Consider the following 19,381-nt stretch of genomic DNA (forward strand, 5'->3'; position numbering starts at 1 on the left):
GCGATTCGCTAATACGGCGCTCAACAGCTGAGTCAGAGAAGTGCATCCGGCGCCATTTTCTCGTCGCTGATTCAGTCTGTTTACAGCTTTCTTGCGCTCCGCGTCTCTGTATTTCTGGCAATTTTTCAAAGTTATTGCAAACTGTATATTTATGTAATATTTTTGTGTTACTACAGAGTAATTACAAAGGCGTCTAAGGGTAGTAGCGATAAAAAGAGGAGTCGTAAGCCTCTTACTTTAAATGCCAAGTTAGATATAATTAAACTTCGTGAACAAGGCATGTCTATGGCCGAGATAGGACGTAAGCTAAGCCTAGCTCGCCAAACTGTTAGTGCCATCATGAACGCTAAGGAGAAAGTGTTAAATGAAATTAAAAGTGCCACACGAATGAACTCTAAAGTCATAAGAAAAAGAGATAGCCTTATTGCCGACATGGAAAAACTTTTAGTTGTGTGGATTGAAGATCAAACGAGCCACAATGTTTGTACTACTGATATTCATTTTAATTTCATATCGTTTTCTTAGGCCTAGCGCTATTGTGCACTTACTATATGATAGTGTAAACATCTAATTAGGCTTTGATATGCATTTGCAAGTGAAAGAAGGCAAAGATCCGCTTTACGGCGATTTTCGCTTTACGGCGGGGGTCTGGTCCCTAACCTGCCATATAAGCGGTGCCCTACTGTATAGGTTTCATTCAATTAATCCATTTTACATTATTACAACAAACTTTCATATAAACTGTCACAAAATTGTCCTACCTCAATTCTCACGCACTAACCTCAGAAATTTTGTTCCGATTTCCTAAATGCCCCACTATTATTAATCTGCTCAGAACACCTGATAGCCACTGATTCAAAATTGGCATCATAAGTAGGTAGAGAGACTGAAAGAACATTTATACTGCCAGTGCCTTTTGCTTGCATGTGGATTTCTGTGATTGCATCATGTGACTTATTAAGCTTTTATTTAATAAATACAATTTCCAAAATCACTTTAAAAAACATAATATCTGTTAAAATCAATAATATCAAATGCAAATAGGACTAGAGGTTCCCACATTAAGGTGTACGAAGATGGCCATCTTCTGGACTGGAGAAAGCAAGTACCTGTGAAATGTCGGTAAACTTCTACCAGACTACACAGCGCAACAACCCAGAAGACAGACATCTACAACATGAAACATGCCTAAAAGTTCAATAATAATGCTCAACAATCATTACAAATCACTGTACATTCATAAACAAAGCAACATCTGGAAACTGTGGAATACTTGAAACCTGCACTGTGGAGTCAGAGTTGGAAGCAATTTTAGAGTAAAAATGTACTAAATCCAACCTCAATATAAAATCTTAAGAAAATACTATTTTAAACACTTTAAATATAGATTATAGGTCTAAAAAGTAGCCTGATTATTCACGTGGTGGTGATGAAATCTCTTATGGTACCATTCATCATTTTTTGTAGGTTTACCATTACTAATACACATTGAGTTTTTATGAAGGAGTCAGAGGTTTTAGTACCAACTCCACAGCCCTGCTTGACACTTGCTTATCTACAGACTGCCAAACAACAAACATTCTGAAAGCCAGTAATCACTTCAACCATTATACTCTTTGGATTAGTGAAAGCCAACATAGAAACATAAAACCATGTCTAACAAAAGATGGGGAAATTACTGTATACACTGAAAACAGAGTTAAAGTCCCAAACTAGACATACTGTATGTGTTCCTAATTCTTGAAAGAAAATTAAAAAAAATTGATAGCCATGATCGGTTTACATAATACCACATTCCTCAGTCATAAAAGCATACCTTTGGTTCCCGCATGAAAAGTATTCTTCCAACAGTATCTTCATCCTGATCTTTGACCCGTACAGTGAATGGAAGGCGGTTCTCTCTGAATGCATGAAAACCAAGCTGAAGCTGGTCACCTGACTTCATGACTGGGATGAGGTTACCAGCAAACTCGATGAACTGAGGCTTTCCTTCTAGTACCTTGTAAAGCAGACAGTTCACATCATAACACAATCATAAGGCATCTAAGAATGGCAAAGCAGCAGTACAATAGACTAGTGTCCTTTTAATCAATTCTGTAAATGTCTTTCTAACAACATAAACAGTAAAAACATAAGATCCCATTCATACAGATTAATATTTTAAGAATCAAAAAATTGTGTGGTTTCAAGACACTAAAACATCCACATAATATTCATACCTCCACATCTCTGCTCTTGGCAACTTCTGAGAAGTGTTCCTGATGCTCCAATGTTTTGTCCTCTTTGTCATCTGTCATGCAAAACACCCTCAGCCTTGCCTCCATGACATCCACACGTTTTGCAAACACAACAAACCTGATGATCAATACAAATTATAACAGATGGGGTTAAACTATAAACCAATTCCAAAATATTCTTCTATAGCAAGGCAGTGTTTTGAATAATCTAGCATGTGGTACTTCTGATAGATGAAGTCTTAGGTCACTTCTAAATTTAGTAAGAAAATCCACTTTGTTTCTGCACCATAGGTACAATAGCTGTATTACACTATACATTTAGTTAATATGTTGGATATGGGAAAATTACACACTTTTAAAACCTAGTTATCTAATATGTTATGGAACACAATATGTAAAACACACTAAACCTTTCTTGGTCACAATATAATTATCTGTGCTAAAGTGTGACTCATGTGGTGTCTAGCTGCCTAAGTATCAAAATACTCTCTGTGCTCCTCCTATAACACATACCAGAAGCATAATTCATACATAATTGAACCATCTTCTGCTGTTTTAAAATATTAACACAAACTTTTTACAAGCAGAGAGCACTTATTAAGCACTGTAAAACGATTCCTATGCTTAACTCAGCTTAGATCAACAGAAAGCAACTTTTTTTTGCAAAGTGGCTTCATTAAGAAACTTAAAACCCTGTCCATGCCAGGAGGACATCCAGACATGTTGCAATAATGGAAGTTCTCTCACTCACTTGGCCATGAAGGGAGGATGTGTGGCTTCCCTGTACAGCTCAGTAGCCATTTTGGTTGCTTCAGCAATGTTGCGACAGTCCATCAGCCAGAACCGAGCAGAAACAGTTGTCGTGAATGTTACACAATCTTTTACAAATGTGAGTGGAGTTGAACCTGTGACATCCTCCCACTGTGCACGTGTGGTGCCACCTGAAGGAATAACAGTTGTACTTCATATATTACACAAGTACAATCATACAAAATCAATTTGTTTTGTTGCTGGCACCAGGGTGTTTCAGAAGCAATCTTCTTCTTCTGTCACATTTAGTTCTTTGATACTATTTTTCAAGCAGCAGAATCTCAAGAATGACATGTGCCTTAGGGAAGGAGGGAGGGAGGGAGGGTAGGTGGGTGGGTTGGTTGGTTACGTTCTTGTAATAGCAAAGACCACATGAAAAACTTTTCAAATGAACAAATAAAATTTTGAAGTTTGGTACACTGAACAAGATACGACACTATTAACATGCCCAACTTACCAGTGATACTGCAGAGCAATCTAAGTGTTGGTGCATCTCCTGAGTACTGGTTGATCATGCCCTTGTTGGCTGCTTGTGGCACAGGGATTGTCAGGGTGATGGGCTTGTGAAATTTGCGTCGTCGAGGTTCCACTGTCACTATAGGTGATACAGCCACTCGATTGCCCAACAGTTTAGCCACTAGCTCAGCAGGTATTGGATGTGCCTGTAATGAAACAGCATCATTTCAGGAACATGACATCACTTCCTACATATGTCTGATGAGACAAAGCAAAGCTACTTGAGTAATTCTTTACATGCATGTCTCATTAATTTGTTTTACTTCTGTAATGTGTGAGTTATACTTGTAAACAATATCTAAAATCTGCAAAGAAAAGAGCCAGGTAACAAATCTGGAGATTCTGGAGGCCACATACATCAAGAAATAATACAATCACCAAAGAATTCTAGCAAAATTCTCATTGTTGGATTGTCACATAAATCAGTACAATTCTTCCAGAAAAGACATATATTTATCACATAATCTAAAGACATTTACTTTTCGACAAAAAAACTTTGTAATTTTCTTTCATTCATCATTTTCTGTTTCAGTACATATTATTTATTTTTTATGCATTTTCTCAGGACTTCATGTGCCAAGAAAAAAGTTCTTTTAAATCATGTGTATTGTTACTGTTCGCATTATATTCATTACCGTAATTACAAATCACATAATAATTCATACTTCTTTGAAACTGAAATCATATCACAGAGCAAAGCTAAGTGTTCAGATACAAATGTTCCCAACATCATCTAATCAACTTGACTACAACAAGTAAATATGTGCATAACTGTACCTGGATTCCAACACGAATCTTCTTCGTGAGAGCAGCTGCTGGAAAGACAGCCTGGACCTGGGGCACAACACTTGACGACACCATCCCTCCTTCAGGTCCAATAACATGCACCTCTTGTCTTGTCCGCGATACAACAGCAAAATAGTGAGGGAAGTCTACTGTCAATATCCGTGTGATGCGGTTGGTATGAAGGTCTTCCAATTGGCTCATTTCTGCATACATATCACACCCTTATATTTAATATCATGTAGAAGAGATATTTCCTATGCAACTGACAGTCTTAACCTCTGTTCTTCCTCAGAGTGAGTCAAAGTTTCACACCCATACAAATCAATGGGTAAAAGAGTAGAAGACGGTGTTGTTCCTGTGGCATAAGTAGCACACAACAAAGGCAAGGAAACGAATATTCCTCAGATTCCTAACCTCAATATTGGGAAATGGAGGGAAGTGATTCACTTCATACTCTTACCACTTTCTCATTGTCAAAAAAACTCCAGAACCCAGTGGCTAAGGAGCAGAGTGGACCTCAGAGAAAGTCTCAACATGGGGGTAAGGATAAAAATCATTTAGAATTCATGTTCTCACAGTGGTGAAGATGTCAGATGTCTGTGTTATAACACCATGTGGCCTAGTAGGTAGACACCAACACTTCAGAGAAACATCTTGCTTACATCTTCAGCAATAAAAATGGAAGTATTATGTTCCTCCACAGTGTTGATATCTACCTCTTAGTCCACACGGCAATACAAACCAGAAGATTAATGATGACAGAAAAATCCTTAACATGCTGAGAATCAAATTAAAAATGCACCACTCCCAGCCAGTCGCTTTACTGACTGGACTGTAGTTTTTACATTCTTTAATCTTTTGATATTTAAAAAGCAGATGGGAAGAACATAGATTATGAACCTAACAGTAGCATGCAATTCCCATATTTAATTTTCTCATACCAGTGAATTAATACTGTTGAGTTGAGGTCAAGTTCAGAATATGAATGCTGGAGTTTATTGCCTAACCTATCTTCACTGCAAAGTACGACACAAAAGTGAAGACAAACTTTACCCTCTCCTTCAAAGCTTTCATTGAGAACGTCTTGAACAGCCTCCTCAGTGGCATCAAGCGTGTGTTCCCTCCACGTGTCACCATTGTCTGACCGCAGAATCACTATCTCCCGCTCCTTGCCTCGCAATGATGCAAAGTGTGGTACCTCAATAATGACAGGCCTGCCAATAAATTACAAGTGAATGAAACATATAATTAATTTCACAAATGGAACATGTGAATGATTATTCTCTTCTCACATTATTGCACACATATAAAACTTTGATAATTGTAGAAACAATGGCAGAATTACAAATTTTACAAATAACAGCTTTTCTATAATTGTCTAGAAACAACTGTAATGAACATACCAAAAGAATGAACTCTGATGAGATCATAAAACATTATTTTCTGTTACGCTTTAACAACTTACCCAAGGAATTTTGCACCAACAGGGCCAAGCTCCAGGATCCTGCTGGCAAGTGCTTCTCCCTCCATGAGTGGTGGTGGGTTTGACAGCTTGTCTTTGCGGAGATACCTGCAGGTAACTCTCATGGGCATGGCAGCCTTGCGAGGTGGAACAATCACACGGACCCCAGAGTGCCTGCAACCCCGCATTGCTCCTCCCCTTGCATCGACAAGGAAACTCACCAGGAAACTGATGACAAGTGAAGTGCTCATGTCATACATAATAAATGTACATTCATCCACTGATTTTTCTGTGTAGTAATTACAAAAATTCTATGTCACAATCAAAGTAAAAAGGAAGACTGGTGAAGTCAGTAGAATTTGATTACAATTCATTAATATCTCAAGAGATGGCTCTACCATGCAAAATGTGGTTTTTCAAAACTCCTCTATTATTCAACTTTTATAAACCAGCATGGAAATTCCAACACAATCTGTAGCACTATTCTCGGTAGTAGGGAGTCATATGGTCTAATCCTTTGTTTGTGTGCATTTATCATTACTTCTAATCATCTTACTCATCACCATAATATCATAATTTGTGGTTTTGCCATGGGCTGGCCCTCTAATACACTTACAGGGAACAATCTCTGAAAGTTGAAAAATTCTCTGGAAAGATGTCTTATCCATTGGAAATAGCATCCCACATTATGTACAAGTTTTGGAAGCTAAGCATACTCTTATTAGAGAATCACATTCCTCATGCACCACCTATGATGTGAAACCAACCTCTAGATTTAAGCTGCCAAATACCTGAACAAAGTTCAATAAATAATTTCATTCTGTCCTACATTGTAAGCACATTATTAATTAGCTAATTCAGTTGATTCACACTTCAAAAATAGCAGAGGAAGATTTGGTGTCCAAATAGGAAAATAAATTAATATCCAAGTGAAAAAAAGCAGTTTCCTTTTGTTATGACTCTAGATTTCTAACCTAAAGACTTGTCTAAGCATCAATAATGTCTTGTCTTTCTGTGCTGCCTAAATGGGAAGCGCCTAAAATATCTATTTCTATTTGAAAATTGTAATAAACATAGAAATTCATAAAAAAAAAAAGGCAACACTATTTTGAGATACAAAATATACCAACAGATAATCAGTTCAAAATACTGAAAATTCTATAAAAAAATACAGAGCATGTGCACACAGAACATAAAAGATACATTTAATACATTACTGCGAAAGTTATTACACTGTTGTAATTTTTAGACTCCTGTAAACACTGCCACTATAGTTTGAGTTGCATACAATGTTATTCTATGAACAATGCATAACACAAAGATATTTCCAGATTCAAACACTCAGTATCAAAATGACTACTCACAAGCATGAAATTCACACTCAGGCAGACCTTATTTAACACAGACACACAAATTGCAGACAGGAACACCAAATACCATTGCACATAAGCACAGTTAACAATCTGAAATAATAGATTCTCACAATGGTGAAGATGTCAATTTTGGTCTTTTGAATTGTGACACCACAGTATTGTAGGCAGTTAGAAACATGCAGGATTTGAGGTGGTCACAGCGGTGAGTCTGAATATGGCTGTCTTCTGGGATGTTGCATCATGTAGTCTGGTAGAAGTTTACCTAACTTCTACCAGACTACATGGAGCAACAACCCAGAAGACAGCCATCTTCAGTTAGAAATGTCTCATAGAGGAATACCTCCATATTCTGGGTTGGTGGTAGTGATATGTTCCTCCAGAATGGTGGTAACTACCTTTCTTATCACATAGTGTCACAGCCTGTAAGACCACAATCAACAACATAATTAACCCTACCACAGTCATGATTCATATCCATACCTGAAACAAGGGTATTTATATGACACAGTACAAAATCTGTAGAATTCAACTTAAGTAAGCTTTAATATATAAAAAATGACTTGTTTTATGGTTCATAACCAAAGTGTCATATGAAAGACAACTTGGTATCCCATTTCTACATCATAAAGAGAGTACAGACCTACTTTGAACATAATAATGGGTATAATGGGTAAAGTGTTCCTCTCACAGCCTTGTTCAAATTACAAACATGACAGAACTTTAAAAACTGCTCTTGTAATGCTTTTGTTGCCTTACTCTGCAAAGCAGCAGCTGCTTGCCAATTAGGCCACTTGGGACAATGCCCCACTTGAAACATCAACTCAGATATTATCATAGTTAAGTATGTTTACAGAAAGTACACTAATAAATGTGTTAATACAACACAGATGACATGACAAGTCAATCACAGAACATGTTTCTAATGTTTCCAGTGTCCCAAAATGTAAAGGTGTTTTCAATTGTGGCCTTGTCATTAAGTTGTCCCATCAATGACAAATGCCCTCGTTGAGGAGTTGGCATGAGGAGAGCCTAGGTGAGGAAGGACACTCCAGTGAGAAAGAATTGAGATGGGGCACGCTTTGCAAGGATTGTACATCTCTTAAGAGGAATATGTCTAAATAACAGGAACAAAATACCATCCATTCTGTCATTCAGGTAACTGTGCATTTAGCATATAACTATTTACATCTATTTATAACAAGTGGTTTGTACTCTTAACCTATAAGTAAGAACCATACTAATATTAATAAATACAGTGTGATAAAAATGTTGTGAAAAACACACTTTAGAATCACGTGTCCTTAAAAAGACTAAAAAAATTCTTAATAGCAATAACTGTTTCACTGATGCAGGAACCCTTGCTGTGACAATAATAAAATGTACTTCAGCAATTTTATTTCACATTATGTTGTCAAGGTTCACCCACCAGAAAAATAAGGCATGAGCTGCCCCTGCTATATACAGTGAAACCTCTATCCATCGTTCCCGGAACTATCGTTTTCCCGGATGCATCGTCCGTTTTGTTCGGTCCCGGATACATCCCATATAAAATAATGTTACATTTTCCCGCTTCTATCGTTCCTCGAACTATCGTTTTATCGCATCGATCGTTCAAAAATCTTAGTCCCGGCCCACAATTTTCCCGCAATGATCGTTTCTGAGAATTTAAAATGCTGGGTTTAGAGATAAATTAATACCGAAAGACGCATAATGTTTTTGGAATAAACAGTAGCGGTAACCTGTTATGTCGCCCAACCAGCACAGATTCTTTTGGAATGAGGGGTCAGCGGTGCAGGGGTGATAGTTGGAGTGAATGGCGGTGCCCATTGTCAGAAATTTTACGATTTTAATTTGGGTGCACTCATATTTCGTTCCAGCGATGCCAGATGGCATGTGCAGTGTGAATTTCTTCACAAATGCTTTTATTATAAGTACAAAGGAAAGGCGAGCGAAACTTTTTCATTCTTCTGGTTCATATCGTGTCTTCTACAGCTACGTTTCGTTGAGTTCGGCAGTAATAGTACTTCCATTTTTCCTGTTATAGTCCGCGAAGGTTGAGGGAGCGGTGAGGAAGAGGGAGAAACGACGAATGCGAGCCCGAACTTTGCCGAGGTTTGCCGAAGCACACGCTGCATTGGCAAAAGTGAAGTCGTTCTTTTATGCGCATAATATTAGTGAACGTGACGAAGAAAGCATTTTGAACGTGGAAAGGGCTCTGTGTGGCCTAAAACGTAAAGTTTCGACAAACCAGTTGTCCATTAAAGACTTTTTTGGTAAAAAGAAGTAACTTTGAAACAGAAACATTGTTTGTTTTTTTAAAATTTTTAATGCTTTCCCGCATCTATCGTTTTCCCGCATTCATCGTTTTTATTTCCCACCCCCGCCGAAAACGATGCATCGAGGTTTCACTGTAGATACTTTTCCTTGTCAGAGTTTTATTACATAAATTATGACTGATAAAATAAAGGCATAAGGTTCTGATATCTAAAACAGAATAGAAGCATGGAAACCATTGTAAGCAAGATAAGATGTTTCTTAAGGAAATAAAAGTTGAAACATAGTACAGGTAAATTGCTCTGCATCCTAAAAATAATAAATACAAATTGCAATGATGCTTCCCACAAGGTAACAACAGTGCACAGCACAGTCATTTTTCATGTAGGATGCCACAAGCCACAGACATACTGCATACATAACACATCCTGTCTCGAAATCTTACAGACAAACCTGCCCATGTTCTATGCTACAGTATGTGTAACTGACATATAACAAGCACCATTAAATGTGACATAATTCATTACTAAGAATGTAATATTATGGGACAAGTGGTTTGTATGTGCACAGTGTGTGTCAGGTATGTTACAAATGCACATTATGTCATCGGTGTGAGTGGGTGAATGAAAGAGTGTATATTTAAGAATCAGATCATGTTCAGAGAAATTCAGAGGACTGAAGAGGAGGCAGTCATGGCATATTATTACATGGTACAATCTTTGAATTCCCCTGAAGGGACCGAGTGCTGTTGCCTTTCCAGGCACAACAGCCATCTGCTCCCATAACAAGGGAAAGCTCCCAGTCAGTAAAATAAAATTAGAGACCTGATGTAAGAGAGGAGTAAATATCTAAGAATAGCCTCTTTATAATAAAACTAGGTGCTTCATCAGGTCTGATAAATATGAAATAACAGTTTATACACATGTATATTAATAACAATTTAGTCTGTTTTCAACTGGCTATGTACATCAAGAAACAAACTCATTTATCCTCAATAGAGGCACAGTAACTACTTGTAACAGCACCATTCACAGGATTCTAATAATATGGTAGTGAGTTTCTACTGTAGTACCAAATCAGCAGCATTTTGTATAAGGGAAACACACCTAAGCACACAAGCACTTACACTAGCCTATTTTTCTTAAGCGTATGTGGAAGAAAATACATCAACATCTCAGCAAATAATGCTACTAGACACATGGCATCATTATGTACATGTGCATGTGCATGCAGACATACAACAACACATAGGTAAAACTGACAGAACTAAATATGGTATAACTATGACACAACACACTTTGGGATCAAAACACTTAAAACACTTACTTTTTCCAATGAGAAATGCTGTGAGCGTGCCACCGAAAATGTACATAAAAAATTAGAAACAGGAAAAAAATACAGTTAGTTAAAATAAAAATGTATTACAGAAAAAATAAACCAAAAACAATGTTCCAAGAAACATTTTGTTAGTTTAACAAAAATAAATTTCTGAGTGACTTTTAGATCAACTGTAATTATACATGCAGAGGTCTACAATGTTTGCTCAGCACACAGTGACAGAATATGCTACTTGCAATGAATTTTTGGAAAATATAACAACAGAGCAATATAATTCATTTAAAACCAGGTACATCTGCAAATGAAAAACTTCATATTTAAAAAAACACACTGTCACAATCTCCCAAATAGTATGCATTCAATGGTAACTGTACATTAGTACTGAAGCCCTGAAGTGTATAAGTTTTGAAAAAATGACATCCATACTTCCAGATATCTTGATCATAAATATTTACAGCCTCAGCATTGAATGTGACAAACCAATCTATTTAAGATACCACAAAATGTGTGAGTTCTATAAAAATACAGAACACATTTCATGGAAATATTAAGTTTTAACAGATTTATACAAATGTAAACTTCCATTCCTAGTTCACTAAACCTGACTTTCTGTTTAGTCACAATTTACATGTGCTGCTAACATTATGACATGGGCTCAAAACTGTTGACCTCTGCATGAATGTGTGTTAAAATTGGTGAAATCTAGGACACCATAACAAGAAACTGTGATGTGTGCTTAACATTTACTGTATTTAATTTTGTAATTTTATCCTTTTACATTTGAGATGAAACTGATTATTATTCAATAGTGTGATGGTGATATCAAGACAAACAGGATGGGGTGTACACTACACCACATGAAAAAACAAAAAAACTCATACAATGGTTGGTAAACTTCAAGGGCAAAGCTCACTTCCTTAGAAGGTTTGAGAATAAAAAGGATGTGGAGATATGAACTGGAGTAAAATGGTACAATGCTAGGCTTTTTTTTTTTGTAATAACAATAATCAACCTTCATGTTAAATAACAGGAAATTCTTGATCAGCTGAATAATTATGAATGGTTCATGAAAATCTTCTGCTAGTAACATTATCACCAGACACTGGGATATGAGATTTTAATGAGCTAGACATTTAGCTTGCTTGAGGTAAACAAACAAGCACATGAACTTCTTGGAAAGAGACCACTGGAAAAACTGAAAAAGGGATATCTGTGCCTAGTATCCCAATTCCAAAGGCAATATTCTCAAACTATGTGACAAATTTGCAGCATATTTTCATATACCAGAGGTAAAAGAACTGAAATTACAGAAGCAAATACAGTGCGATAAAAACTACTTTGTAGTAATGTATGACAGATTATACATTGAAACATCTGAGTGAATATGACAGATTCAAAGATGAAGACACAGAATACTATGGTTTCTAGGTTGATTTATGTTAACACAAATTTTCCGAATCTATATCATTATGTAACACAACTTCCAAGCAATGCTTCATTTCTGGGAATAATTTTGCCAAAATTCCTTTATATAATCCCTTTACAAACTACATAGTATCTTTCAGATTGTCCTATGGACAATCCTTGGCTAAACCTGTGCACACCTTGAAGTGTTTATCCCTGCTAAACATTTACTTTGTGAATGTTGGAAACAGCAAGTCCGCTGTATGGTTGAGATCCCATACTGAACTGCAGGGTCAATCCCTGACCACAACTTCATATAGATTTAAGCCTATATGGTGTATAAAGCATGCAGCTGAGAAAGCATAATTAATTGAACAAATTATAAACTCATGTACAGTCAAACCTCATTATACCCTGTAATTATACCAAAATCAAAATATCCTCAAATTGAAAGCACAGGATGCACTACAATACACAAAAAAAAAAAAAAACATAATTCTCTTTCCTTCTCTCATAATTCCTCCCATTCTTTATTTTCCTACAGTTTAGTTTTATCTTTGTCTAAGAAGACATCCAACTTGAACCCCTTCCACTCACCCCCAAATGTACTTTGAGTGACTGGAATTATCCACAGCATAAGACTAAAGAAACAATCAACATATGAAATGGCATCACTCTAACACTACTGTTACATGAACAGTATTAAGCCTTATTATTTACACATAATAAAAAAATTCCCAAATATATCCTTACTATTTGTTCCATAGCTAACAAATCAGAATCAATGAGGAGAAAATTAATCATTAATACCTTGCAGGGTTCCACAAAAATCCATTTGACCTTCCCATGAATAAATAAATTTTTCCAGTACACTAAAACTGGCAATAAACATTCCATTAATCGGTTAACCAATACCTACACATTTAACTAACATGTTCTGCCAAGCCTGGGATATCTCATATAGTAAAAGTTTACAGGAACATCAAAAAACTTGTTGTGTAAAACTTTGCAATTTAAAACTCACTACATTAAACTGTATCACATAAAACTTAGCAGAATTTTGCAAGATGTTATTTGAAAGTAAACAAAAATCACAAGAGAAACAAATCATTCAAAAGATGACAAAAAGAATTTTGAAGAACATTAAAATATAAAATTATATCTAATATTAAAACAACTGACATGGGAAATAGATCACTAAAGCAATTACCAAAAATAATTTTGAAGAACACAAAACATAAAATCCATTTGAAGTAATAAGAAAAAAAATCTGTAAAATACCTTTCCCTCCACATTCCAGGGGTCTTAGAACCAGAGCCGAGCGAAGCCAAAGAATCATCGAGCCTGTTCAAAATAAAGCTGTGTACGATGTCCAACAAGGGAGGAAAAAATAAAATTTTAAAAATTTGTATAAACATTTTAGTGAATGTTATAAGTTAGACAAAACATGCCTCTGATGTTTCATGTTACATGGTGACTGGCAAACAATAGAAATTAGCAAACCTAAATATGCAGTGCAGTTAACATGCCATTCAAAGTCATGCATTCACTGCACAGACATCCATCATCAACATGTAACTCAACCTTGTACTCTGTATGCTTATTTATTAGCTCATGCCTGCATATTAACCACAACCCTTCTAGTGACAAGATGGCAACCTGTGGTTTTATGGGACATGCAATTCCCATGAGCAAATCTATGAAGTATAAACCTACTGATATCACATACTTAGATTCCTATTTAAAAACTATTCTGAAGAACCTGCAACCACACGTAATACATACACATTGATTGTAATATGAGGCAGGCATCAGAACTGCAGAAAACATTTAGTACACAGGTATATACACGTAATACCTGTTAATTTTGGCTATTTGAACTTAACACCCAAAGAAAAGTTGATTCGATTAACAAGGGTAGCATACACTTTAAACCCTAGCCAATGACTAGCTATCAAGACATGGTTTTCATCAATCCCTGCAGGGAAATGTCACGATAGTAACTAAAGGCCATGACTGGTTTTTCTCCTAATTCATCATTCAAATCATGCTACCATAAAGCAAATGATGTTACATTCATCAGCAGTTAACATGGTGTTATTAGTTCTATTCAATTTAAATGTGTCTCAGGTTGATTAACAGTAAAATAAATGCAGCATTTTTAACTACAGAGATGACTAGAAAACAAACTGTAGTAAAATAAATGCTGGAAGCTTTTACCCGTAGTTCATGTAAAGCTCAAATTGAATTTAAAAAATTCCTTCAAAACACTTTGTCATCAGTACAAAAACTCTGGTAGAGCTGAATCACAAAAATATTTACTTTGTCTAGATGTGCAACAGTTATTTAAAACATTTTTGATGCAGTGCATATACAGTAAAGAAAAACAATGCATGCCTCTATATAATTACATGTCCGCAATATTGATTAGTTTTGACAAAACAAGACTTTATTAATCTGCACAGTGCAGTTAAATAGCTGCCAGCAACAGACTTACATACAAAACATACAAGTGTAAAGTCAAATGAAGAACATACAACGTATCTGAAAACTGCGTAATCCATATAGGAAGATGAGAATACTTTCATGAGACAAGTTGCAACCAAAATGGTTACTGAGCTATTTTATGTTTTGGAAGTAAATTGTCTCCTTCATTTAACTCTTTCCTTAAATGTTTTTAATCTTCCTCAATGCAATTACATTTTCTTATAAATCAAACTTTCCTTAACCTTTAAATTTCAAACATATTTTATTCCATACTATTTCCTTAAACAAATTTTGTACTTTACCAAACTTATGAACACATTTCACACACTACACGTCTGCTCTGTATCCCTGAAATTAGTTTATTAGTGGATAAACAATCAATATGTCATTTACTATTTTTTACGTCTTTGTATTTCTGTTCTCATTTTGTTTTCCCATAAATTTATACTCAGTGCCTTGCCCTTATGTAGCCTTATATATTTTTTCTATAGTCCTCTTGTTCAGTGCTGGTTAGCAAACAATATCACACCATAAACCCTACTCCCAAAAACTCAAAACTGTTCCTTTCTAGTCTCTAACTTCCCAAAGTCCATCACCTAGCAGCTAAAGCTTCAAAAAATCTTTCACAAATCATATTATAATATGAAAGAGAGCCAGAAGACATCTCAACTTAATAACAAAAATTCATGTAAACAAATGATTTGCCATAAAACAATACTGAAACACAAAATATACATCATTCTTAAATCCCCAAACACATTTCACAAATGCCCTAGATGTTAGAAAATACAATCTGGGAACCACTAAGTTAACCACAAACCAATGAAGACTAATATATTGCCCTGGTACTATTTCTTTTTTTCTTTTCTTTTTTGTCCCAATCTCATTATGAACCCCTCCTTACCTCTCTAACCCCAGTGGCTTGTTAGCATCCCCCATTTTACTTGCAGTTACTCTAATTTATTTATTTTACTGAATGGTTAGAACACACAAACTATTCACACTATTGTCTTAAAATTCTGTTGACATGCATTGCAAACATTAATCACACAATATGTCTATGAGTCACAGACAAGACAAAAACTCACCCAATTCTCATGATTCATGTGAGGTACATTAATTATCAAAAGCACATTTTATACAGCAGAAAAATATAGGCAGACTATGTGAACATAATTTTTTAACTTGAAAAAATTTCACCAATAACAGAGTTTATACAATACCATATAACTTGAGAGAACAGATTACAAAAGACCCAGCACTATTTTTTTAGTAATTTGGCCCAGGATTCATAATGTGCCCACAACTGCATTTTCTTTACCAGATGACAAAATGAGAACCCAGGTGGTGAAAAATTATGATTTTGTAATTCAGACAATGGAAAAAGTGCAAAAGAACAGTGTTTCACATTATATTTTAGTTGGTATCTTCATCAATATCTCAGTCATCCAAGAGATTCATTATTTATTTAAATTTTAATTTGTATTGATATGTCTCTTGTGCATGTTACATGCCCCACCATCTTAATGTTCATGCTTTATTTACTCTAACAATACTACGCAAAGAGTACATACTATGAGACCCCTCATTACTATTAACCCCCCACCCCACCCTTCTATTAATTCACTCCCTACATATTATCAGCAAAATCTGTTCTTTTCCCCCAGAGGATAATGGATCTCCTTTAACAAACACAAAACTACTGAATGATCACATGAGACAGCAACGCTCTTCCATGAAGTAACAATAAATCTAAGCTTTTAACTACTTTTGACTTGTCACTATTTCCTTTTGATCTATGTCAATGTCAAAATGCAAGACAAATGCATGAATTCTGAACAATGGTCAAACACTCTATTAATCATGCATTTTATGTTTCTGCAAACCCCATCCCCGTCACCACGACACACGTGTGTTGGAGAGAAACTCACAAGTTCAACTCCCAAACAAATTAATTATGCTCTCATATCAATTAAATGGTGAACAAACACACATACACAATGACAATGTGCTTCTATTATTGCAAACAAGGTGCACATAGAATTTACCAAGTCATATTTATGAGTTTGTTAGTACAAACACACAACAAAGATCATAAAATCTAACAAAATCAACACAATTATAAGTTAAGTGTTAAAATTTATTTATTTTAATAATCATTTATTCATGTTCAATGAAGTTTAAATAATTACATACTTATTAATTAAAGTTTTTAAAATTGTTTCACTTATATAAAAACATTGCCAGTGTAATCTGTGTAAGAAATCAGCATTACTTTCTGGAAGTTTACAATAATTTGGAATTTAAAGTGACAAATGTAACCTTCGCCAAATTTGTATCTCCATTACCTTTATGCACAAAATATTTGAGGATGGATGATGGGTGGGTAGGTGGGTGGCAGGCCAGTGAGCAGACAGAAGAATGGGTAGATAGTTGAATATGTAGGTGAGTATAGGAGCAGATGGACAGACACCATGTTCTCACATACGCAATTCATAGTGTTCAAGAAGGACGTAGTGAAACTGGACAGTGACAGAGACTAGCTCTATCTAAGGGACTGAACAGAGTAGGTACCTCTCACCTGAAGACGGAGACAGAACCAGCCTCCGAAACGTTGTGGTTTTAAAGAACAGACGATGGAAAAAGTCCTGACAATGAATAATTTTAAGTGTACAAAAATCCACTTTCATGTAGCAGCATTTGAGACATGCTACAAAGACTTGGCACAATAGCCTGGAAATACACTAAATTACCAGATGCTGAACTTTATGTGACACCACCCACAAACCACATAATTAAACTATCACTCTACATTTTTAAAACATCCATAGGGTGCACATAAAATTATCTCTCTCACAGAAATTACACAAACATGTTACATAAATTTCTTTGATTTTAGCAAAAGACCTGTTACTTACCCCACATGGATAGGCTGTCTGTAGAGGTCTACATTGTCAGATGCATTGTTGCTGGCTAATGTCTGATAATGCTCCTTGGTCTGGCTTAGCATCAGGTCACTCACCCCTAGGGATGGGTCTATAAAAAATGTGTCAGAAAATGTATACATACTCAACTAATTCTGCCATATTTCAAAAGTCTCTCTTACAAGCAGCATATTATGGCAGGCCATCTGTTCCATCAAAACATGGACTTTGACCTTTGCAAATATACCAATGCTCTCAGTTCTTTGGGGTCAATGAACTATGGTGAGGTTGTGATGGCACCTGTCCATCTGGGTTATCATAGGGATTCCCCACACGGTTGTGGGGGTAAGATATCTGGCAGGGAATTGCACCACACGCTTTCACGGTCATTTGTATTCACGATCACACATAGGTCATCATGGAATGTAACCAATATAATTGGCTGATTATGACAAAATCTGCAAAGTGTTGACAAATCAAATTATCATATCAGATTACATGGAAATCTGCTCGGCAGTTCTTGAGCTATGCATGCAATCAGATGCACATACAGACATGGTGATGCTAAAAGACACATTTCTGCAACTTCGTTGCAGACAGGCATAAAAACAAAAGGCTGCACAATTTTGTTGTACATAAGTGGCTCAAATTTGACATAGAATTTTGATCATAGTTTCCCTTATACTGGAAAAATCAATTCAAGCCCCCCCATACTACAGGCTTGCCAGCTGGTCTTCAACTCCTGGTTAACAGTTTAATGGTATGCTAGTGCAACACACATAAAACTGGACTATACATTAAGACACAACGCACATATGATAAAGGTTAAGTGGTCTTCTAAAGTCATTTTCCCCTTTCATACACACATGTGCCCCACTTCATAAAATGACTATGGAAAAATAACATTGATCCACACTGTTGTATACAAGAAATAATAAAACTTCTGGGTGACATTCATAACACCCTTATATGAAACTGATAAAATACAAATGTGGACAGGCTACTTTAATTTTATCAGTGCAGTTAGGAGTTCCAATTTATTGTAATACTGATAGAGTTAATGCAATGTTTTATTTATATGCTCGCTAAATTTCTACAGAGAAGTAAAATATTTGTTCTGACAAATTAGAACACTGAAACTAGTCCTTACCCATGGACACTCTGTTTGATTCAGCCCTCTCATCTCTTGTAACATCAATCTGTAGTGAATCATCACCAAGAGACTTCATATCATCCACAGTCATGTAGCGGTAGTGCTGATGGTCATTCATCAGGGGATCTTCACCTGGAGTGAATCAAACAAATTGAAGAAACCTGTGTTTGTGGACAAGTGTTCTGACCACAGAAGAGTGAAGGTTGCAGAAGAGAAACAACACTTCGCAATGTTATGTGTATTGCACAGTCACTAAGCAATGGTACAGGGACCTCTACTGAGAATTTAGAATAATGCACATCTTACACACAAATAAGCCATCTGCATAAATCAGGTCAAAGAAGGTATGACAGGATGAACGTCCAAATGCATTCTTTGTGACTTTACAGCTCTACACAGTCATGATGTCCGTTTGTTGCAGCAAGACAAAGATAACCAACAGTAGAAATATTATAGTGTACAAAGTATTTTTTTAATACTTAACTGAATATAACAATATCAAAAACTGTTTACAAAAAAATATAATTTTAACACGATACACACTTTATGCTAAATATTTTTGATAATGCACCAATGAGAAATTCAATAAAATTCAATTTTAGCTTCAAGCAATGTGA

General features: G+C 35.8%; 1 protein-coding gene across 15 annotated transcripts in view; it reads right to left on the reverse strand.

Moving 5' to 3' along the window:
• LOC110838043 (uncharacterized) overlaps positions 1–19,381 on the reverse strand; it is a 102,143-nt gene that overhangs the window by 21,601 nt on the left and 61,161 nt on the right. For 9 of the 15 annotated variants that reach the window (XM_022080823.2, XM_022080831.2, XM_022080822.2 and 6 more), the window contains 11 exons: positions 18,762–18,896; positions 17,606–17,723; positions 13,482–13,559; positions 10,785–10,802; positions 5,815–6,039; positions 5,403–5,563; positions 4,341–4,552; positions 3,505–3,709; positions 2,989–3,178; positions 2,220–2,355; positions 1,817–1,999 (listed from right to left, as the gene is read on the reverse strand). In XM_022080823.2, the coding sequence (XP_021936515.2) occupies positions 1,817–1,999; positions 2,220–2,355; positions 2,989–3,178; positions 3,505–3,709; positions 4,341–4,552; positions 5,403–5,563; positions 5,815–6,039; positions 10,785–10,802; positions 13,482–13,559; positions 17,606–17,723; positions 18,762–18,896 (1,661 nt within the window). The remainder of the gene's footprint in view (positions 1–1,816; positions 2,000–2,219; positions 2,356–2,988; positions 3,179–3,504; positions 3,710–4,340; positions 4,553–5,402; positions 5,564–5,814; positions 6,040–10,784; positions 10,803–13,481; positions 13,560–17,605; positions 17,724–18,761; positions 18,897–19,381) is intronic. The other 6 variants (XM_022080828.2, XM_087358793.1, XM_022080824.2 and 3 more) reach the window with 5 other exon arrangements.

This window comes from Zootermopsis nevadensis, unplaced genomic scaffold (assembly GCF_977971745.1).
Source record: "Zootermopsis nevadensis isolate Lab colony 2312 unplaced genomic scaffold, Znev_1.0 Znev_ptg000030l, whole genome shotgun sequence".
NCBI classification, from domain to species: domain Eukaryota; kingdom Metazoa; phylum Arthropoda; class Insecta; order Blattodea; family Termopsidae; genus Zootermopsis; species Zootermopsis nevadensis.